The 23,641-nt window shown below is 41.1% G+C and overlaps 1 protein-coding gene across 5 annotated transcripts in view; it reads left to right on the forward strand.

The window, feature by feature from the left end:
* tmem245 (transmembrane protein 245) overlaps positions 1 to 23,641 on the forward strand; it is a 211,362-nt gene that overhangs the window by 148,921 nt on the left and 38,800 nt on the right. For all 5 annotated transcript variants that reach the window (XR_005942605.1, XM_041183861.1, XM_041183864.1 and 2 more), the window contains 2 exons: positions 1,853 to 1,975; positions 2,949 to 3,094. Coding sequence is in view for 4 of the 5 variants with exons in the window: in XM_041183861.1 (XP_041039795.1) it covers positions 1,853 to 1,975; positions 2,949 to 3,094 (269 nt within the window). In the remaining variant the exon portion in view is untranslated. The remainder of the gene's footprint in view (positions 1 to 1,852; positions 1,976 to 2,948; positions 3,095 to 23,641) is intronic.

Here is a 23,641-nt window from a genome sequence, read left to right on the forward strand (position 1 = left end):
TTGAAAGTAAGCCAGAAATATAATGAAATAGTCCTCAGCACACTTCGAAAGTTTACCTTTTGGATAGGGACATTTGACTCTGCAAAGTGATGAAATTGTACATTCCCATGAGCCCTGTATTCAAATTTATGATATTAGAGAAAGCCCGCCCCACCCACTCCACACCAGAAAGTCCAGTCCATTCTGTGCTGCTTGTTTAGCAAGGGGAATAGTATAGATTGAAAAAGCAAGCCTAGAAAGACAGATCCTACTTATCCATAGTCAATGTATAAATATCTGAGCGTATTATTATTTTATATTTGAAGTGAAAAAGATCCTTAATGAGATCTAGCAGTAATAGCTAAATGGCTTCTGTCAACTTTTCCCTTACCCGTGCTGAAAGGAAAATAGGTTTTCTTAGTGACTTTTTTGAAAAAACTAAATTCATGGGATGTGGGCTTCACTGGCTGGGCCGGCATTTATTGCACATCCCTAGTTGCCCTTGAGAAGGTGGTGGTGAGCTATCTTCTTGAACCGCTGCAGTCCATGTGGTGTAGATATGCTCACACTGCTGTTAGGAAGGGAGTTCCAGGATTTTGACCCAGTGACAGTGAGAGAACGGCAATATATTTCCAAGTCAGATGATGAGTGACTTGGAGGGGAACTTGCAGGCGGTGGTGTTCCCATCTATATGCTGCCCTTGTCCTTCTAGATGGCAGTGGTCATGGATTTGGAGGGTGCTGCTGAAGGAGTCTCGGTGAATTCCTGCAGTGCATCTTGTAAATGGTACACACTGCTGCTACTGTGCGTCAGTGGTGGCGGGAGTGAATATTGTGGATGTGGTGCCAGTCAAGCGGGCTGCTTTGTCCTGGACGGCGTCAAGCTTCTTGAGTGTTCTTCAGGCATAGGGTCAGTTTCCATGTGAATGACTTGGTACCCAGTTCTACCATCTCCCTTGGCTTCTTCCCTATTATGCTGCTTGTCTGACATTCAGCCCTAGTTGAGAATGAACTTCTTCCAGGTCAACCTTGTGAAATCTGAAGCTTTGGTATTGGCGTCAGATGGATTACATGCAGCAGAATTTTGGATGAACTCCCAAAGTTTATAGTAGATCATTGGAATAATCAAGTCTAAAGGCATGGTTCAAAGCTTCAGCAGCCATTGTCGCCAAGAGACAGTTGTAGATGAGGAAGAGGAGCAGACCTAGTGTGGAGCTTAGGTGGACTTGAGGTTATGGGGCAGAAACAAAAACAATTGATGGTGATGATTTGGCTATGATTTAATGTATAGAAAATCTCTTCTTCCAAGTTCTTTTATTTGTAAAACCATCCACAGCCTTTCCTCCCCTATTTGAGTACTTTTCTAATCATGCATCACAACTAACACCCACACTATGTTTCTCTCAGCTCTGTCTTGTTTCCCGTCCTCAATGCTCCACCATCAGAATCTGATGCTTTCCTACCTTATTCTCTGTTTTCAAAAATCTAAAAACTTGTATGTTTGACCCCCTAAATTAATTCGCTTCCTGCTTGGTGTCCACCTCTCACTTGTAATTGATTTTAGACTTTCTGTTACTTGATTTATAAATATAAGTAGTTATCTAGAAGAAGGAATACAAGGAACTTTTTGTGATTGGCAAGAGTGCTGATTTATGCACTGTTTTTGTCCAAAAATATTTGCAGATGTTGTTTACATTTTTCAACTTTTATTTATTATGTCCAGCAAATTGTTCTGTCTGTATTGTAAGTAATATCCTGTGGCTCAAATACATGAATGTGTTGCCCTCTGCACTTGAAACTTAGTGACTTGTTTGTGGTGAAGGGAAGAAAATAGATGAGAACACTTCTGATCTTTTGCATTTGTATTCCCCTAGATATTGGAGTCTCTCTGGATTGTGATGAGCCGAAATGTGAGTTTGCTGTTCACGACTGCAACCACCTTACTGACAGTTCTGTTTCATAGTGGTACAGCACTTCTCAACTTTGTTCTTTCATTGGTGAGGAATTTAATGTTGAACTGCATTATAAGAGACATTCTTCAATAATGTAGGATGTGTAAATAAAATTTGACCTGTTATTATGTATTGTAGAAAAAGTAATTAACAAACAACTTTAAAAGTGTAATTTAGCTCTAAAACCTTTAAGTTTTTTTTAAACATTCACAACAGGTAGAGAATGGGAGGCTCATTTTGAGAGCATTAGAATAATCAAATCTGAATGTTATGGAGACATATGGATTAGGAGCAGGAGTAGGCCACTTGGCCCTCTGAGCCTGCTTCGCCATTCAATACCATCATGGCTGATCTGATTGTAACCTCAGCTCTACATTCCTGCCTACCCCTGATAACCTTTCGCCCTTGCTTATCAAGACTCTATCCACCTCTTTAAAAATATTCTAATCTCTGCTTCCACCACCTATTGGGAAGAGAGTTCTAAAGACTAACGACCTTCAGAGAAAAAATTCTCCTCATCTCTGCCTTAAGTGGGCAAATCCTTATTTTTAAACGGTGACCCCTAGTTCTAGAATGTATGAGAATTTCAGTGGCAGATGGACTACAGACTATCCGCAATGTGGTTAATTCTTAACTGCTCTCAAGAACAGTTAGGGATGGGCAACAAACGCTGGCCTTGCCAGCAATACCCACATCCCATGAAAGAATAAAACTGTAGAGAGGGATGAAGATGAGCAATGTTAAAGAGTTTGATGTTCACTACCCTGAACTCGGATTTTAATCTTCTATTGCTCAGGAGGTGCAAATATCCTAACCTAGGATATCTATACACTAATATTTTGAATGCTTTACAGAATTTAATAAACTGGCAGGCAACTTGTGTAAGATGGAAGTTATGACCAGTTTTATTGTATACATGAAAATGTGATTCACACATCCTGATGCATTCAGATCTAATTTAAGAATTGTTTTATTTTAAGCTCTGGTGTGGCTCAATTCTGATCTTTATTTCCTGCAGGTCATTTTCTTGACCACACTCTTCTATCTCTTAAGTTCCAATGACGAATACTACAAACCCGTGAAATGGGTTATTAGTCTAACACCACTTTCCCAGCCAGGCCCATCCTCCAACATCGTGGGTCAGTCTGTTGAAGAAGCTATACGGTAGGCTAACACCAATCAGCAATTTTATGTTATTAAATTTGGAATAGTCAGTCTACCATTTCTCTGTCCTCCAAAAAAAATTTCAAAAGAACAATCTAGTTCATCAGCAGTCATTACTTAGATTTGTTTCCCCCTGACCTTACAGTATTTAAATATTGATTTAAGGCATCTTTAATTTCAATTCATTCACAAAACTACAATTTGGCATTTATGTGACATTATGACATATATGCTTTTGTGCATGTGTACTATGGGGAAATGTATTTAGTAGTAGAACTAACGTCTAGAATTAGAAACACTGCATGGGCATGAAGTTCCATTTGACCATCCTTCTCTTTGTTTAGTAGCATGAAGTTTTGTATCCCAGTCACTGAGTATACTTCCCATTCTTCACTTCCCATTCTGCTAGCTCTGGTGGAGGCATTGCACACTACCAAGTTGCATGTTGTGAGAGCCTCAGTGCAGCTTGGTGTGTGTGATACTTTCATGTGAGTGCATGCGCACTGGTATGACTGCATCTTGTGGAGATGGGTAAACTATTATTCATTTAGGGATTTTGAGAAGTATAGATCTGTTCAAATGCATATAATCTCAGTTATTCTTTAAATTTGAAGCAATTTCTAGTTCACACCAAATTTGAAAAATATATTCTCACCTCATGAAAAGGCAACAGTTTTTTTCAAAAATAATGACAGTCAAGATGGACCCCATATTCCATTTGAAGTAATGAAGTAAAATTTTTCAAATGCAAATTCAGAAGCACTAGGTTTGAGAAACATACATATTTGATGTAGGCATTATATAATTGATAGTTCATACTTCCAAGTCACTATTGGAACATTAATGTCAGGGAAAGCACTATTGACATTTTTTAAAGCACCCATTTTTGATGTTGCTTTCCATTTTAATGTCTGCGTTCTTCAAGTAAATTTACTTTTTTTTGAGCATGATGACAATGTGACACACAAACTCTGAAGGTAAGTTTGATCAATACAGGAACATAGTCCCAGTAATTTGCAGGGGGGGAATTTGCAGTGGGTGAGGAAGTGCTCTGAGCCAATGACAGCTGAACCCAGTTCAGCTGACCTTTTTTTAATTCATTCACGGGATGTGGGCTTTGCTGGTTGGGCCAGCATTTATTGCCCATCTCCATTTGGCCTTGAGAAGATGGTGATGAGCTGCTTTCTTGAACTGCTGCAATCCCTGTGGTGTACGTACACCCACTGTACCATTAGGAAGGGAGTTCCAGGATTTTGACCCAGTGACAGTGAAGGAACGCCAATATATTTCCTAGTCAGGATGGTGAGTGACTTGGAGGGGAACTTCCAGGTGGTGGTATTCCCATCCTAGCTGTTGCTTTTGTCCTTCTAGATGGTAGTGGTCGTGGGTTTGGAAGGTGCTGTTGAAGGAGCCTTGGTAAATTCCTCAGTGCAGCTTGTAGATGGCACACACTGCTGCTCCTGTGCATCGGGAGGGAGTGAATGTTTGTGGGTGTGGTGCCAATCAAGTGGGCTGCTTTGTCCTGGACAGTGTCAAACTTCTTGAGTGTTGTGAGAACTGCTCTCATCCAGGCAAGTGGGGAGTGTTCCATCACACTCCTGACTTGTGTCTTGTAGATGGTGAACCGGCTTTGGGGAGTCAGGTGGTGAGTTATTTGTTGCAGGATTCCCAGCCTCCGGCCTGCTCTTGGCTAGTCCAGTTCAGTTTCTGGTCAATTATAACCCCCAAGATGTTGATAATGGGGGATTCAGTGATGGTAATGCCATTGAACATCAAGGGGTGATGGTTGGATTTTCTCTTGTTGGAGACGGCCATTGCCTGATACTTGTGTGGTGCAGATGTTACTTGCCACTTGTCAGCCCAAGCCTGGATATTGCCCAGGTCTTGCTGCATTTGGACATGGACTGCTTCAGTCGCAAATGGTGCTGAACATTGTGCAGTCATCACCAAACATCCCCACTTCTGACCTTATGGAAGGGGAAGGAAGGTCATTGATGAAGCAGCTGGAAATGGTTGGTCCGAGGACACTACCCTGAGGAACTCCGGCAGTGATGTCCTGGAGCTGAGATGACTGACCTCCAACAACGACAACCGTCATCCTTTATGCTGGATATGACTCAAACCAGCGGGGGGCTTTCCCCCTGTTTCCCACTGACTCCAGTTTTGCTAGGGTTCCTTGATGTCACACTCAGTCAAATGTGGACTTGATGTCAAGGGTAGTCACTCTCACTTCACCTCTGGAGTTCAGCTCTTCCATGTTGGAACCAAGGCTGTAATGAGGTCAGGAGCTGAGTAGCCCTGGCAGAACCCAAACTGGACATCAGTGAGCAGGTTATTGCTAAGCAAGTGCCACTTGATAGCACAGTTGATGATCCCTTTCATTACTTTACTGATGATGGAGAGTGGACTGATAATGGATGGCTTTGTCCTGCATTTTGTGCACAGGACATAGCTGGGCAATTTTCCACTTAGCCGGTTGATGCCATTGTTGTAGCTGTCCTGGAACAACTTGGTGGCAAGTTCTGGAGCACAGGTCTTCAGTACTATTCCCGGAATATAATGTTTGGACAGACACAAGCCCCTGATACAAGAACAAAAAATGCTGGAAAAGCTCGGGTCTGACAGCATTTGTGGAGAGAAAGACAGAGTTAACGTTTCGAGTCCGTATGACACTTCTTCAGCGCTCCTGAAGCCTCTGTTATCACCTGAGCCAGAAGGAAGCCACATATGATTAAAGTTTTCCCTCTTATTTCAAGTATTATTAATTTTTTCATTTGGTAGCAGGCTGATCGTGACAGTATGGTAAGGCTTCAGTCAGCATAAGGCAGACCAAGATTTGCTTGATAGGTATGTGAAGAACACTACAGCTCCTGGCTTGCAGGGAATGCTGCAACAAGCACTTATCTGCTGGAGCCACCAGCACCCAGCTGCAGACCACTGCTGTGTTTTCCGAGCTCTGGGAAACCTGGATGGTGCTGTTAACTTCAAACCATGCTTCCAGTTGCATATTGGAAGCCTGATTTACATTCTCTAATGAAGTGTGCTGCCTTTCCAAGACAGAACACAGGCACACTACCCGCTGCTGTAAACATGGCAGAAGGTGCATACACAGCGGGTTGGAGGTGCTATCGCTGAATTTAAGTTTTTAGCCCCTGTCCTGCTCATTGTTTGGAGTGGGGGGGGGGTGTTAGTATTGACCCCATAGTTTCATTTTGTTTGCACTATTTTCCATAGAATAAAGTGTGATGGGAAGGAAATTCATTAATCTCACTATAAATTGTATTTTCTTCATGCATTTTAGGGAAAATATAGCAGTTTATTGATTTTGCAAGAGATCCCTGTAAAGACAAGATAATGCAAGATTATGGTGGCATTACATACGACAAGGATTCTGTGTTATAATTCCTGGATTGCATAATCAGTGAAGCTGAACCTGAAAATACTTCAAAATTTGAAATATGTTAGAATTCTGAATGCAAGTAATTATAGATTGAGCTAACAATCGATGCTGGGCCCCTGATGAATTACTATAACCAGTGCCTCTTGGTTTACTTTCTTTGAAACAATAACATTATTTAAATACAAACACATTCAAATTTGGGCCAACAGCTCCTGAATAAGGTTTGAGCAAATACAACTCTTAAAATTAGGATGAGTTAAACTTTTCAAATATTGGGCTTCAATGTTGTTTGGGACATGTCCTTCAAAATTCATAGCAAAATTTGAAGTTAGTCATCTTTCCTGTTTCCATGCACAGCATGACATTTATAAACCACAGAAATGACTGACGAGGATGTAAAGCATTCCTTTGTGACAGTTATGTTCTCAGACTAGGAGAATTTCATTGCTCACTGAAGGCAGTTTCAAATGTCTGTCCCCTATTGGTTGTGCGATCAACTATATGACAGAACAAAATACAGTTTTCACAGTGATATCAGGCAATTTCCTGCCAATCCAGCAACCCTAACCATTGTTCTCTCTAAGCACAATCATGTAATAATTGGGTAAAATAAAAGCAAAATACTAGACCTGCTGAGTTTTTCCAGCATTTTCTGTTTTTGTATGCAATAATTGGGGATGTGTTGCACAGGGAACAAACAAGTCACGCACAAGCAATGTTCCCTTTAAGGTGCACACATGCGTGACTGGGTATCAACTCTTAAAGGGACCCATGCCCACCACCCACCACAAACTTAGAGGAAATAACAGCCCAAACATCAACTAGCTTCAAAACCAATTATTCCATATGACGTACCTGATGTATTCCCGAGCTTGCCAACAAATTCAAGCTTGATGAACAAAATCAGTTTGAAACTTCTGCCAGGACCCTAAATGTACCTTTCACACTACAGTGGAAACATAAAATCCCCCTGATGCCCAAAATCTTCTCATCCCCACAAACTCTGTGTTCAATGAAAAGGAATTAGTTCAAAGCTTAAGGAAGTTTTAGGGCAGGATATTGCGCACCCGACCCGAACGAACGTAAAACAACGTACGATGATGTTGGGCGAGCGTCCTGACATCATCGCACACTTGCTCGATATTTCAGTCGGTGGGCGCACACGGGAGTCGGTTGTGCACCCGCCATTAATTAACAGGCCTATGAAGGCCATTAAAATTCTAATTAAATGAAGTTTTTTGCTGTGAAAAGGCCAACTGGCCTTTGGATTTTTTTTTACAAAACCTCATCCACAGAGTCACATGAGCAGGAACATGTTATTAACATTTTTAAATTCTTCATTTTTTTATTTTCAAAACTCTTCAGCTTTTTTAATCTGCACACCTCCGTACATGTGCACACTTCTGCACTCGCGCTCCTCCCATTCCCATCCCGGCAGCACTGCAGCGCACGTTTCACACTGGCTGGCCGTTAATTGGCCAGCCAGCATGAAATTCATGTTGGGACCTGATTTTGGGTGATAGTCAGCTTGGCGACTGCTCCCGGGACCCACCGCCATGCCTGTCCAAGGAGGGTAAAATTCTGCCCCACGATTGGAAACCTGTGATATTGCAACAGAAGCATGGGTTTGAAATGATTAACTCCTGCACTGAATGATCTTGCACCAGAATGGAAGAGGGGCCAATTAGAAATATTGCACTGGAAGTATCACATTCTGCACAAACACCACTTTTACTCCATTCTCTTGACAGAACATTGGAGGCTCTGTGGCTTTGAGGATACTGGATATACGTATGTATTCTTGGTTTGTCCATGCTGCCAGCCATTCTAGATGGTAGAACAGTGGCATTAACTTAGTGACCCCCAGATCTTGCTTGCTTGGCCTCATATATAGGAGCCCAGTAACTTCTTTAAAAAAAAAAGAATCTCCTGAATGTGTGTATCATCTTACTGTGGTACAGCTCGCCTTTCTAGGACAAGCTTGTCAATCAAATACTTGAAGAAATGGCGATATATTTCCAAGTCAGGATGTTGAGTGGCTTGGAGGGGAACTGGCAGGTGGTGCTGTTGCCATGTGTCTGCTGCTCTTGTCCTTCTAGTTGGTAGTGGTCGTGGGTTTGGAAGATGCTGTCTAAGGAGCCTTAGTGAGTTCCTGCAGTGCATCTTGTTGATGGTACACACTGCTGTCACTGTGCATTGGTGGTGGAGGGAGTGAATGTTTGTGGATGGCGTGTCAATCAAGCAGGCTGCTTTGTCCTGGATGGTGTCAAGCTTCTTGAGTATTGTTGGAGCTGCACTCATCCAGGCAAGTGGAGAGTATTTCATCACACTCCTGACTTGTGCCTTGCAGATGGTGGACAGGCTTTGGGGAATCAGGAGGCGAGTTACTCGCTGTAAAATTCCAAGCCTCTGATCTGCTCTTGTAGCCACAGTATTTATATGGCTAGCCCAATTCATTTGCTGGTCAACGGTAACCCCCGGGGATATTGATAGTAGGGGATTCAGCGATGGTAATGCCATTGAATGACAAGGACCGATGGTTAGATTCGCTCATGTTGGAGATGGTCATTGCTTGGCACTTGTGTGGCACGAATGTCACGTGCCACTTGTTAGCCCGAGCCTGGATGTTGTCCAGGTCTTGCTGCATTTGCATGTAGACTGCTCCATGAATGAATTAAAAAAAACTTGTATGAATTATTTTATTTCAATAGGTTATGTTTGGAGGTTAGTAATATTTCAGGTTGTGAGCCATTAGTAAGTTGGAGCCTAAATATTTTAGTTTCCTCACCATAGTGTCAACCAGTCTAACTTAAGCCAGACAAAGTGGTGATAATCACACTGATCTGCAGCAACCTTCAGATATCTGCTCCTCTCCATGACAGTCTCAGTTCCATGGTCACCATGTTCCTTTGCTAGCACTAGGATGTGCATTAAGTGCATGCAGCTTTGCTAATACTTTGATTCAGTACATAACTGTTTCCCATTACAAATAGCATCTATTTTGATAAAATCATCAATGCCAATATGCTATTTAACCTATTTAAAAATCACTTGCTTCCAAATTTTTTATTATGTAGGGTTAGTAAGGAATTTCAATGCAGTTTTGAGCAAATACTGTATGGTCTCTTAAAAAAAAACTTAATGTAATACAGTGAGTTTATGTGTACTTATAGATGTACCTATAGATAGCAATAAGACCTTCATTTTTTAAACTTAATGGCCATGTTTAGAAATAACCTGTGCTCTGTTTGCCTGCCTGGAGGAAGTGCTGAATCATTTTAGTGACTTAAACTTATTCACGGAGATTTGGCACCCTTTTCCCTCTGTTATTCGGATTCCTTTGAAAAGGTATGTGCTCATAACCATCCGAGCATTGGACTGCTGGTCTTTAATTAGAACACACGTGATCTAATTTCTAATCAACTTTGGGAGGTGTTTCCCTTCAGATTTTTTTAATAGTGAGCAGAGAATATTGGGGCTTATGCATCTTTAAGGACATGACCGCTAAGTTTGAGCTTAACATTTTATGTAATTTATTCTCAGGCATTGGATTTTTAAAAAATTTTATTTATGGGGACACTAAATTTGTGGAGAAAAACCTATGAGCTTAGTTTGGACAAAAATTGTAGTCATACCTAGTACAAAGGAAGAAGATTGTGGTTGTAGGAGGTCAATCATCTCAGACCGAGGACATCACTGCTGGAGTTCCTCAGGGTAGTATCCACCCGTCTTCAGCTGATTCATCAATTACGTATCCTCCATCATGAGGTCAGAAGTGGGGATGTTAGCTGATGATCACAGTGTTTGATACCCTTCGCAACTCTTCAAACACTGAAGCAGTTCATGTCCATATGCGCCAAGACCTGGACAACTTTCAGGCTTGGGTTGATGAGTGGCAAGTAAAATTCATGTCACACAAGTACTGTCTCCAACAAGAGAGAATCTAACCATCTCTGACTTTCAACAGCTTTGCCTTCATGAATCCTCCCACTATCCTGGTGGTTACCATTGAGCAGAAACTGAACTGGGCCAGCCATATAAATACTGTGACTACAAGAACAGGACAGGGGTTGGGAATTCTGTGGTGAGTAACTCACCTCCTGAAGCCTGGCCACCATCTACAAGGCACAAGTCAGGAGAGCGATGGAATACCCTCCATTTGCCTGGATGAGTGTGGCTGCAGCCACACTCAAAGCTCAACACTGTGCAGGACAAAGCAGCCTGCTTGACTGGCATCCATCCACCACCTTCAATGTTAACTTCCTCCACCACTACTACATAGTGGCAGCAGTGTGTACCATCTGCAAGATGCACTGCAGCAACTCATCAAGCCTCCTTTGACAGCACCTTCCAAACCTGTGACATCTACTACTTAGAAGGACAAGGGCTAGTCAATGCATGGAAACACCACCACCTGAAAGTTCCGCTCTACAGCACACATCATTCTGACTTGGAACATTTTGCCATTCCCTCACTTTCATTGAGTCAAAATCCTGTAACTCCCTTCCTAACAGCTCTGTTGGTGTACTTACACCAGATGGACTGCAGCGGTTCAAGAAGGCAGCTCACCACCACCTTCTGAGGGAAAATTGGGGCTGAGCAACAAATGTTGGTCTTGCCAACGACACACTCATCCTATGTAGGGAAGAAAAAATAATCTGCCTTTGTGAAGTTGTTTGAATGAGGCATGAAATGACTTTTTGCTGAGAGGAGACAAAAAGCAAGTTTGACTTGATGACTGTGTTGTAAGTATGTTGATGTAACTGAGGCTGTATGAAGATTGTGCTAAGTCGTTATTAAAAATAACTAGTTGAAACTACAAAATTCATTAAGTTCACTGGATTGTACTGATGTATTTTTTGAATTTATGGAGTAAGTATGAAATCTGAATGAATTCCTGACAGGGGGAGATGAAAAGATTCTTGTAATGATCCAATTCTGGCAAACGGCTGATGGGCTGACATTTTGATTTTGAGTTTTGATTTGATTTTGCTGAGCAACGATATTGAAATGAGTTTGGCCTGAGGCTCTGAGACAGAGTAAGTTTGAATTTGCAAGACCAGCTAGTGTGCACACTGCCTATGCTGATTGAAAGAATTTAAGCAGGTTGTCACTCACTTTTAAATATGAGAAGTCAGCAGAGTGTTAAGATATGTGAGTGAATACAGAGACTTTGACCTGAATTGGAGTTAGATTCAGGAGTGGAGTAGGTTTGCAATATTATTTGAGGTACAGTCTGTTATTTTGGCAGCACTGTGAACGCCTGTGTTCAATAGGATTTCCATGTTGTGGGAACGTCTGGAAACCTGCGGCTGGAATTTCCCACCCAGACTGGACAGAAATGGAGGTAGAAACAAGAAAAATAGCTGCTGAGCCACGTGGCCAGAAGTCCCACCTCCATTTCTATCCTCTCCCATTTTCCTGAGGGTGGGGGAAGGGAGTGGGCTCTAGAACCAGCCTGCTCGTTTTAAGGACCTAATTTATTTCATTGTGGCCTCATTAAGAGCCCATGTCATGTACATTTTTTAATATTCAGTGAGACGACCAGAATTCAGCAGCTATCTGGTATCAGACCAGCTGCATGGATGCAAAGGCATGTCATGGAGGTGGGAAGAGATAAGTAAAAATGTTTTTTAAATTTCAGGGGCTTTGTACTTCGTAGTTAAAAGTTCCATTACAGATTGGGGGAAGAGCTGGAATTAAGGACTTTGCTAGTTCAGGGAGGTCATCACCCTCCTGGCATCAGTGGGCATTGGAACAGTGGGCACAACTGTTTGGACTCTAACTGAGCACCAAGAAAGCTGTAAGTGGAAATAAGTGCTGCACCCTTGGAAATCAAGGCCATTATAGATGAACAGCAGCCTGCATAGGAAGGGCAGTGCACTAGGCATTAGGAGGCCAGCAAAGAGGGATGAGAAGCACAAATGATAAGGAACTCTACCCTGAGCACAGGATCTACAGGCAGAGGCGAAAACATCTGTAGATGACTGTGGACCAGTGGTGAAGAAGAATATGGCTCTGTAGGCAAATGGCCCCAGGCATTTGTATCCTCATCGGCCGCAGACCTCTGCAGCATCTCAGGCAGTTGCACACCAGTGCGTCACCCAGGTGACAGATGCAGCCTTTACTGATGCTGGACAACGTACCAGAATCACAACTGATCGGGCATTACAAGCTCGGAGGACGCTGGGTCCAGTTAGGTGTTGCCCTGCAATACCCCCAGGCAGATAACACTAAAGAATGAGGTGCCTGTATTTCATAGTGAGGTACCTCTGTTTCATGAGGAGGTGGCTGCCTCCTTCCGTCCTTCTGGACCTCTCCCTCAGAGGCGGCAGGTCTCTAGCTCCCTTGTGTCATCCCTTGTGGTCCAGTGGCAGGCTTTGGTACAAGCTCTCTCCCTTAGGACAAGCAGCAGCCTCAGTGATGTCTGCTGAGGGTGTCTGAAACCTATCTCCATCCCTGGCCCAACTATCTTTAATTGGACAGGATACCCATCTCCATCCCAAGTAAGTAAGGGCTCACCGCCAGGAAAATTCAAAACTTAAGTTTCTTCCAGAGGCAGGTTTCTAACAAAAATACATATGTTTACCCTGTTTCTGGTGTCCAATGGGAAAATCCAGCCCTTAGTGTCCAGAGCAACCACAGTCATAAGGAGCATCATAAGGATGATAGATGATAACTTAGGTAAAGACAGTGCAGGGAAACTCCTTAGATCTGAAGCTGCTTAAAAAACAGTTCAGATAAACCTATGACACGTGTGGCGTTGATTTGGGAGGGAAATCTGAAGCAATTCCACAGTATGATGGAACAATTAATTACCAGTGGGGAAAGAATGGTGTGCAGGAATTCAGTGGCAGAGATTAATTAGAGAAATAGATAACATCAAAATTGATGATTTTAATTGATGCCCGATGGTGCCAAAATAGGACTAATGGGGAAGAGCTCTTGGAAAGGGAGGGAAATCATCTGTTTATGTTGGAATCCAACTCATACTCTTACCCTCCCCAATTCACAGTCCTGAGGATTCAATCTCCTACTGTATTCTCACCCCTGAGGGAAGACAGCTTGGTGACATGAGGGATTTCTTTTGCATCTGGCAGGATATCGTTATCTGCAGAATAGGACAATACTTCAGCAGCATTGCTGGGAAGCAGAGTGCGGGTTGCAGGATGACTGAACTGCAAGGACAACAAAGACTTTTCAACAAAAAATTGACCCAAGAGTGAAGACTGAAGAGAATTGACTTTTGGACCCTCTGGGACTAGCAGAGACTCTGAGGAATGTGTTTCTCCCTCAAAGTACACAGGGAAAGAGCTTCTGAAGAGGAGTGATCTTCAACTCCAAGGAAGACTGTTGCAGCTGTATCATCCACTGCTGTATCAATAACTGAAAAAGTATTGAAGATATGAGATTTCAATGAAAAAAAAACAAACTCCTGTAAGACTATAAGGAAAGGAAGAGATGATTGCCCAATGATATTTTGGGAGGATTCATCACTTTCTGTAGGTAGTAGTAAGAGAGCCACACTTCTCTCTGTATGAGATTGCTCCTATATGTGCATTGGAAAGAATCGCTGTGAATATGGAGACAAGACAGCCTCGTCTTCTGTAATGAGATGAATTTCTGGTGGACAATTAACTTGGGGACAAGATTGCTGTACAGAATTCTGCAGCTTCAGAAGTGCTAAAGATTCTGCCGGAGCTTCTGTGCTGACCTCCAGCTCTGGAGGGAAAAAGACTTTCAGCTGGGAATGAAATATAGATGGCAATTGACTTTCACCCCTGGAAGGTACCAGATGTTTAGCACTGTGATCCTGTGACCTGGATTTGGCAAAGTATCCTCTGTGGAAGATTCTTCATGGGCCATAAGAGACAAAGTAGGTAGTACATTGGTAGGTTCAGTTGAACTGAGATCTAAATGCTGCTCAGCCACTAAAAACACAGCTGAGTCCTCTAAAAAGACAAGAGAGATTTCATAAGGTGCATCCAATAACTGGAAAGATGAATCATCCTCGAGGACCTCAACACCCAAGACATCACCCAGTGCTGCAAGGGATTCTTCCTGGTCACTTTTGAGGAAGAGCCAATTCAGGGGATGTTCACCATTTGTTGCAGTGCCTTCTGTATCCACTACCTCTGGCCTACTTCATGAAGAACTGAGAGATTCACAACTTCAATCTCTGCCCAGGGTCTAGTGGGTGGTGTCTCTGTGAGAGAAAGGAACTTACTGCTGATTGTAAAAACTCCCTCAGCTTCTGAAGGCTGAGTTTCCACCTTCTTGAAACAAAAGGTTAAAGGTTGTTGCATGAAAGACAGGGAGAGTCATTCAAATGATGAGCATCACCTGCTTTTTCTAGGATTCCTAGAATTATGCCAACATCGGCACTCAATGAAGATGTGCATTAATTGTGAATAAAATAGAGAGAATCAACAATCTGTTGCCCCTTATAACTAAGAGGAGCAATAATCCTGTCTTTGATTGGAGGGTCTGTGCTACCTGGAACCTATAATTTGATGTCTGATGGATAATGGTTCATTGGCTGTTATTGAGATGTTTGAAATCCACACAAGAGGATTTCATACTGCTGTTTGGTTTAATCTTTGAACATTTTATGATCTTGTTGTTTCTCCCAATCTTTCTTCAAATGGGTCTTTTTCAGTTCTCTTTGAACAATGTCAATCACTTCCTCCCTATGGAGTTTTATGGTTCATTCTATTCTTTCAATTCTTTTACATAGTTCACGAACAATATCATTCCATTCCTCTGCTGGTTTTGAATGGTCTTTTGTAAACTGTCCATTGACCTGATTTCCACCTGTTGAATCTTGTTAGCACTGGCAAGCACCTGTAAATCAATGTCTGTGGTCATTGATCCTTCCAGATGATTTTGCAATTTCAGTCCTTTTCATTGACAATTCTTAATTTCCAATTCTGCCGGCACTTCAGTTACTTCCACGCTGCCCATTACTAAGGTTGATACATCAGTAATGTTACTTGGATCTGTTCTTTGCTTAACTGTCACAATTCGGTACGGAGTTTTTTTTCCACAGGAATGACTTAGAAACTGTGACACTCTATACCACACTTCTCTTTCATTTTTTCCAGATTGTATCGAGGTTCAAGAACCTCATTGCTCTTTTCACAACAAAGTCTAACAGTTTGCTAATTTTGGTTTTAAACTCTGCATTCAACCAACTGTTCTGATTCACCAGTAATTCCTTTTCCTGTTGAAGGCATTTTTCACGATACTTCATAAAGATTACTGATGCGTGAAGTTGTATCTCAAGATCGACCTTTATCAAACTTACTTCTACAAATTTATCATTTAGGCATTTCAAGTCCTCAGTCAAATGTTTTACTTTCTGTGACTGATACTCAATTGTTCTTACCAATCCTCGCTTTCCCTTAGCAAACTTTTCTTTTGTGCGTGGAAGTTGGTTCTCCACATTGATCAAGTTCTCCTTCAATTGCTTGTTATCGACAATAAGTGCCTCATTTTTGGCCACAGTAATATTTAGGTGTTGGTTAAGATCAGCATGATCAAACGCTTGCTGCAATACAGTTGTGATCCCATTACTGTCTCTGCTAGCCAAATCATTACCTAGAATAAAATCTACCCCTTCAATAGGTGATCTAAGAATAATTCTTACCGTAAAAAATCTGTTTACAAAGTCACTTCATAAATTGACTTACATAAAGAAACTCCGTTGACACCCGTTATTAATACTTTTTCCTTCATAAAACTGTCTGGAACACAAAATGTATCATCAGTCGCCATCAAGGACTGATCTGCCTCAGTATCTCTCAAAATTTTAATTTGTTTACTTATTTTGTTGGAGGAGTAAGGAAACTCTTTTCCCTGAGTCAAAACATCCAGAATCTCCAGCAGCCTGACTGTCTTTAGTAGTAATGAAAGACAAATTCTCTGGACTGTCCTGAGCTATGTCTCCCTTTCCTGTAGGTTCTGACGGAACACGTTTTACCTGTACCACTGCTACAGTTTTAATAACCATTTCTTTTCCTGGTGCGGCCTTTCCTAAGGATTCCTTAGGCATTCCTATTACTGCAATAGGTCTCCCATTTAGTTTCTAGTAATTATCTTTAGTATGTCCAGGTTTATTACAATGGATTTATTACGGTTTCTTTACATCACTTTTAGATTCTAGCCTTTCTCCTGTATTATTTTGGAGTTTTTCTGTTATCTCACTAGAACCATTACCTTTTCCATCATCAGACTTTCAATTCTTCCAATACTCCTGTTGATTCGCATAAGAGCATTTCCTTCCACGTAACTGTCTGTGTGAGATATCATAGTTATCAGCCAAAATTGCTGCCTCTCGTATCTTTAATACTTGCTGCTCATCTAAATTAACCTTAATAGTCATCAGAATGCTATTTCGGAATTCTCCCATAATCATAATTTCCCTCCCGTTCTCAAAAGTTTTTTCTAATTTCAGTGACCGAAACCAATGATCCCATAGCAGTTTTTTCCCTTGCAATTCTACAAATTCCTGATTAGGTTTCTTTCTTATGGTCTTCAACTTTAAATGATACACTTCAGGGGCAAGCTCATAAGCATTTAGTCTTGCCTTTTTAATCATTTCATAGTCTGCAGACTGCTCATCTGACAAACTAGTATACACATTCATAGCCACAGGACACTTTATGGTATTAAAGTCCAAGCATCTTTTGGCCACTTCAACTCATAGCTATCTTTTCAAATTGGGTGAAATATCTTTCAACTCCATCCTCTGAAAATTTAAGTACTAAACGAAGATTCTTAGTTACATCAAATTCCTCAGGAGAATCAGAATCATCCTCTGAACTATTATCTCTTCCTTTATTTTAAACATTTTTCAAGCCAAGGCATGTTGTCTGATTTCTTTCTCTCTTTGAAACTCAAGCTCAAGCTTTTGCACTTCCATTTCTTTCAATCTTTCTTTTTCTTTCTCCTGTTTTTCCATTTCAAGCTTTTTCATTTCCATTTCTTCTGCATTTTCTTTTTCCTTTCTTTCTAATTCAAGGTTTTTCATTTCCCTTACTCTTTTTCTTCCAATTCAAATTTCTTCATCTCTCTTTCTTTTTCTATCTCAAGCTGCTTCATTTGCAACTGAACTCTTGCTACCTCAAGCTGTGAGACACCAGTTTCAGATGTCTCCTCCTTTAATTCTGAATGCTGCGTAATTACTTTCATCATATCGTTCTAATGAAATCCTGCTTTTATTTCTACCGTCAATTTATCTGCTAATTCTCTCAGTTTAGCTTTAGTCAAGGGTTTTAAGTAATCTACTGTTACATCTACTACTCCCAGAAAAGTCTTAGCAAAAGTCAAAGCCATTTTTGAATTCCAACCCATGTAATATACTTCACAGCAAATCCTGTTCCTATGCCCAGTACCTCCATGTACTTGTTTACTTAAAGATTCACAGATCCTACCAATATTCAAGGATTTCCAATCCCACCAGAGATCCCACCTTATTATGATGTCCAAGGTGAACCCCCAATTTGTTACAATCCCAGCTGATGTTAATGCTGGACAAGTCAGGTCCCAGAGTGAGACCTGGCTTGATAGACTCCAACTTTTTTTTGCTTAGAAACCTGCACCCCAAATATACCTTTACAGATATATACAAATTTGTAACGATAACAAAAGTTACAAAATCTATCTGAAGCTCCAATACTCACAGTAAGTATACAGTTCATGCAAACTTATAGGCAAACTGTGGCCGGACACACCACACTCCAAAACCAAGTTTCTATAAATTTTTCATCAACCCCTGGCCCCCGATGCTTATCGTTACCATAAGCCAACTGGTCTCACTGGAACCGTATCTTTCTCACAAGGACTTCCAATCACCACATTCGAAGAACTCGCCTTCGAAGTCTCTTCCAAACAACGCTTTCTCTCTGACATCTTAATCAAGGATCCACCTCCTCGGTTTTAAGTCCTCCCTCCGATGTTCCTTCCCCTGGATCTCTTCATGCATTTAAGTTTCACCTTCCACACATAGTCTCTCAGACATTCAACCAGGCCAAGCAAAACACCACTGCTCGAAAGTCTGTATGAAGGAGTCACCAACCTTTGACTGCCTCTCAGATCTTCTGGATTCTCTCAAGTCCATTCTGCTTTACATCTGCCCACTGCCACTTGGTCTCTTTAATTCAGAGTCTTTACTTCTGCTTACTTTCAATTCCACTTGACAGGACCTGTTTCAGATTCCTATTCTTGTCCCTTGACTTGACTGTCTTCCTAGTTTTGGGACTTTCTCCTTTTCTTTGGGACCTGCTCCATGTAGCTCCTGCCCTGCCTCTTCTGGAACTTTCTGTGGAATGATACTCTTCTGTGAAGATGTAAAAGGTCACCTGACCTTTTTGTGCTGTTTCACTTTCTTCTTCTTCCTCTCCCCTTCTGTGCATGCACACAGCTAACTCCCAAACCTGAAAAAAAAAACAACTGTGCATGTGCGTAGGGCCATTTATCGGCCTAAACATGAGAAAACAGGCCAACTGCACGTGTGCGACAATGCGCAGAGTCTTTTGGTAACTGTGAAATTGTTGGAATCCATTATTAAGGAAGTAGTAATGGGGCATTTGGAAAGTCAAAATGCAATCCATCAGAGTCAGCATGGTTTTATGAAGAGTAAATCATGTTTGACTAATTTGCTAGAGTTCTTTGAAGATGTGACAAGCAAAGTGGATAATGGGGATCCTGTAAATGTAGTATATCTGGACTTCCAGAAGGCCTTTGGTAAGGTGCCGTACAAAAGATTAATACACAAGATAAGATCACACGGAGTTAGGGGTAATATATTAGCTTGGATAGAGGATTGGCTAACCAACAGAAAGCAGAGAGTCAGGATAAATGGGTCTTTTTCTGGATGGCAACTTGTAACTAGTGGGGTGCCACAGGGTTCGGTCCTTGGACCCCAACTACTTACAATCTACATTAATGACTTGGATTCAGGGATAGAAGGTACTACAGCTAAATTTGCAGATGACATCAAAATAGGTGGGGAAGTAAGTTGCAATGAAGAAATATGAAATTTACAAATGGATATGGACAGGTGAATGGGCCAAAATTTGGCAGATGGAGTTTAACGTGAATAAGTGTGAGATTATCCATTTTTTTCGGAAGAACGAAAAGGCGATTTATTATTTAAAAGGAGAGAAACTTCAGAATGCTTCAATGCAAAGGGATCTCGGTGTCCTTGTGCATGAATCGCTGAAAGCTAGTATGCAGGTACAGCAGGTAATAAGGAAGGCAAATGGAATTTTGGCATTTATTGTTAAAGGAATAGAGTATAAAAATAGGGAAGTGTTGTTGCAACTGTACAAGGCATTGGTGAGACCGCACCTGGAGTACTGCACACAGATTTGATTCCCTTACTTGAGGAAGGATGTAGTTGCACTGTAGGCGGTTCAGAGGAGGTTCACTAGATTGAATCCAGAGATGTGGGGCTTGTCTTATGAGGAGAGATTGAGCTGTTTAGGCCTACACTTGCTAGAGTTTAGAAGGATGAGAGGAGATCTAATTGAGGTATATAAGATGCTAAAGGGGATAGACAAAGTAAACGTGGAGCAGATGTTTCCCCTTCTGGGGCATTCTAGAATGAGAGGCCATAGTTTTAGGCTAAGGGATGGTAGATTTAAATTAGAGATGAGGAGGAATTACTTTTCTCAAAGGGTCATGAATCTGTGGAATTCACTACCTCCAGAGTGCAGTGGATAGTGGGACACTGAATAAATCTAAGGAGGAGATAGACAGATTTTTAATTAGTAACGGGTTGAAAGGGTTGAAACGGGAGAGGGCGGCAAATTGGAGTTGAGGTCAAAATGAGATCAGCAATGATCATATTGAATGGCGGGGCAGGCTTGAGGGGCTGAATTGCCTACTCCTGCTCCTAGTTCTTATGTTCTTATGTAGTTCCTAAACCCCCGGGGCCCCATCTCTTATTCACGATAAGGTAAGTTACTTTCTCTTTTCTGTTTGGGGTTCGGCACATCTGTAACTGACGTACTTTACAGTTTTTGGATGGAACATGTTTCATAAATGCTCTTTTGTCTTTGACTTTGATTAAAATAGTTGAATTTGCAGAAATATCCAGTTTTGCCACACTGGAAGCATTCCGTGCCCCCTGCTAGGCAGTCCTTGCGTCTATGCTGGGTTTTCATGCCACAACACAGGTATTTTAAAATGACTGCCGGCATGGCGTTTCCTGCCCTTTTACCTGGTTTGGCAGGCTTTCTTATCTCATGCTAGCCTGTTGATCATCTCTGATTTTAACTGTTGGCCATGCTTTCAGCTGCCTAACCCCTCAACTCTAGATTCCCTCCCTAAACTTTCCGCTGCTCTACCTCTCTTTCCTTCTTCAAGAGTTTCTCAATTCCCCACCGTTTTGACTAAGCTTTTAGCCACCAGCCCTAATATCATCTTATGTGGCTTGGTGTCAAATTTTGCTTTATAATGCTTCTGTGAAACATCTCGAGACTTTTATTACATTAGGCACTATATAACTACTATGTTGTTGTTGAACACAGACTCAATTTTTCAAATCTTTTGGTGTACTTATATTTTCTCATACCTACTGCTGTATCCTCTCTGTTGCCCCAACATCTTTCTTAGAATGTTGAGCCCAAAACTGCACACGTTTTTCCAATTGGCACCTTATTTTCATGAGAATTCATTATTAAATCTTGATTTTTATATCCTGTACCTCTTGCCATAAACCCCAGTATTCCATTAACTTTTTATGGATTTATCCACGTGATGTGATACCTTTCATGTTATATGAACCTGAACTTCTCGATCCTTCTGCCCTTCCATATCACCCAACTTTCCCCATTTCAAAGTATAGTTCATAATTTTATATTTTTTACCATAATGTACCATCTCACATTTACTGACAATGAATTCATTTGCACATTTCCCTATCATATCAGTTTCACCTTGCACCACTTGGTTCTCAGAATTATTGCACTTTGTCTTCTTTTACTTGAACTAATACTTCTATTTTATTATATCTGTCACTTCTACCCAATTTAACATTTGCCTTCACTCTCACTTTAGCCTTCTCTTTTGCAAACACCAAAGCAAAGTACTTAAGCGTCTCTGTCAAATTCCACTTCTCCACACTATTCCCTCCTCACATTGAAAAATGTTTTTTGCTGAATTTGTGCTGTTGTTTTAAATTTTTTTTGAGATTCTCTCACCATACCCTCCTTACGCATTTCTATATCTTTCTGTTGGGCTTGTAATCTCTTTTTATTTACCATTGTGTTTGGGCCAATATGTCCTCGTCAATTTTCTTTTCTTTTTAACTTTCCTTCACATTTCAGAATGTTGTGAATAAATAATCTTTATAATGGTATATATTTATTCTACACCTTTTCAATCTTTTTCAAAAATATCTCAGAATATTACCCCTTCCTCTCTTGAAAGGAAAATTAGGTTCTGCAACTTGATTGAAGCAAAGGTGCTTCAATGAGATTGCACAATGGTCATGGTTCCTGGAAAAAAGGGATGGGCCATCTAGAATCTAGGTTTTAACTACTTTACAGAACTATTGGTGACCATGTGGAACATGGCATAACACCTAAGGAAACAGTGGAGCCAGATTGTGTGAAAACATTTTCCAAAGTTAGGAGGCAATTATTTGAAGGAGCAAATGATTAAGAGCTGTTAGTTTTTGAGTGGTCAGATGGATTGTAGAATCTTTTCCAGCCCTGTACTTTATGTCTAGGATTTAACAGGGGGGGATTTTGTGTGGTTTCTTAAGATGGGCCTTTCTTAGTTCTCTTTCCTCCCTGACCCCCTAATTCCTTGTTCTGTTACTTGTGTTACCTATGATAGATGGACTATACTTTCATTCTATGGCTAATGCATTTTAAGATAAATATCATTTTCAATGTTCAATTTTCAGATTTTATGCTGTAGAATTCACAAATGAGATTTTTAAAAATATGCAAATTTTCCCCTTACAATTTTCATCCTGTTTTGTGATGAAGCTTGTAATTTAACTGAATATTCCAGATAGGGATTGGTCATGGTGTTAGGCTTTGCATCGTTGTTGATGATTCACATGCTCATCTGTTATGAGTCTTCAGCTGGGAGTACAGCCTTCTTTGAGCAAGGCATTGTCAGTTGCATTGGGGACATCATAGGTAATCATTTGCTGATGTAGGAGGCTACTGCTACATGTTCCTTCTATGATGACACTTTTCTGTGGCAATCTGAAGATTTAGGACTTCAAATTTCTGTGATCCAGAGTGGAGATTTTGACGTCAAATGCTTCAGTCACATGCAGACAGTTCCAGTTATTGAAATCAATCTGGCATGAAATGATGTCTTGCTTGCAAAACTATCTTAGTTTTGGGTCTACGGGCACTATTAACCTCTCCATAAAGTGCATCTTTTGGCAGGCAACCATTATCTATTTTAGCGACGTGGCCTATCATTGCTTGAGCATTGCCATGACACTTTGAGTTAGAAAGCTGCAGTACTTCTGTACTGGGGTCTATTTCTTGCCAATGGATCCCAATAATCTTTCTCAAGCAGTGTATATGAAATAAGTTCAATCTGCGTTCCTGCTTTTAGTATGTAAGTTTCAGCAGCATATAGCAGTCTTCATAGTGTGCAGGCACTGTAGGTTCTTAGTCGTGTGGCAGTTGAGAGTTTGGGACTTTTCCAGGGTCTTGCATGAAGCTTTCCAAATGTCATATCTCATCAAGTTTCATTTCACTTGAGATCTTTGACCACAGAATTTATCTCATTTCTCAGTTCAGTGTTATTGTTTAGTTGTAGTGCTGCTTCAGACTGACTGCCTTGTGTCATTGTCAAGGCTATCATGACTGCAAAATTCTCTGCAGCAATTAAGAAGGTAGTTACAATTGACTGCTGGCCTACAGCTGAATTCACCACAAAAGCTGCATCACCAGAAAACAGGAGTTCATACATCAGAACATGTCTTAATTTGCTCCTTGCTCTCAATCTGGACAAACATGCACCTCGGTGTTCACACAGATTTTGCCAATAAATGTGTGGAAGTATCAAAGACAAACAACAATGAGCAACTTTAGTTTTACTAATTTAATGAATGGAGGATGATACTGTTTTTTGAAAAGCTTTGAGCATCTGCAGAAGGTTGATTG

Source organism: Carcharodon carcharias, chromosome 3 (genome assembly GCF_017639515.1).
Source record: "Carcharodon carcharias isolate sCarCar2 chromosome 3, sCarCar2.pri, whole genome shotgun sequence".
Lineage (NCBI taxonomy): Eukaryota > Metazoa > Chordata > Chondrichthyes > Lamniformes > Lamnidae > Carcharodon > Carcharodon carcharias.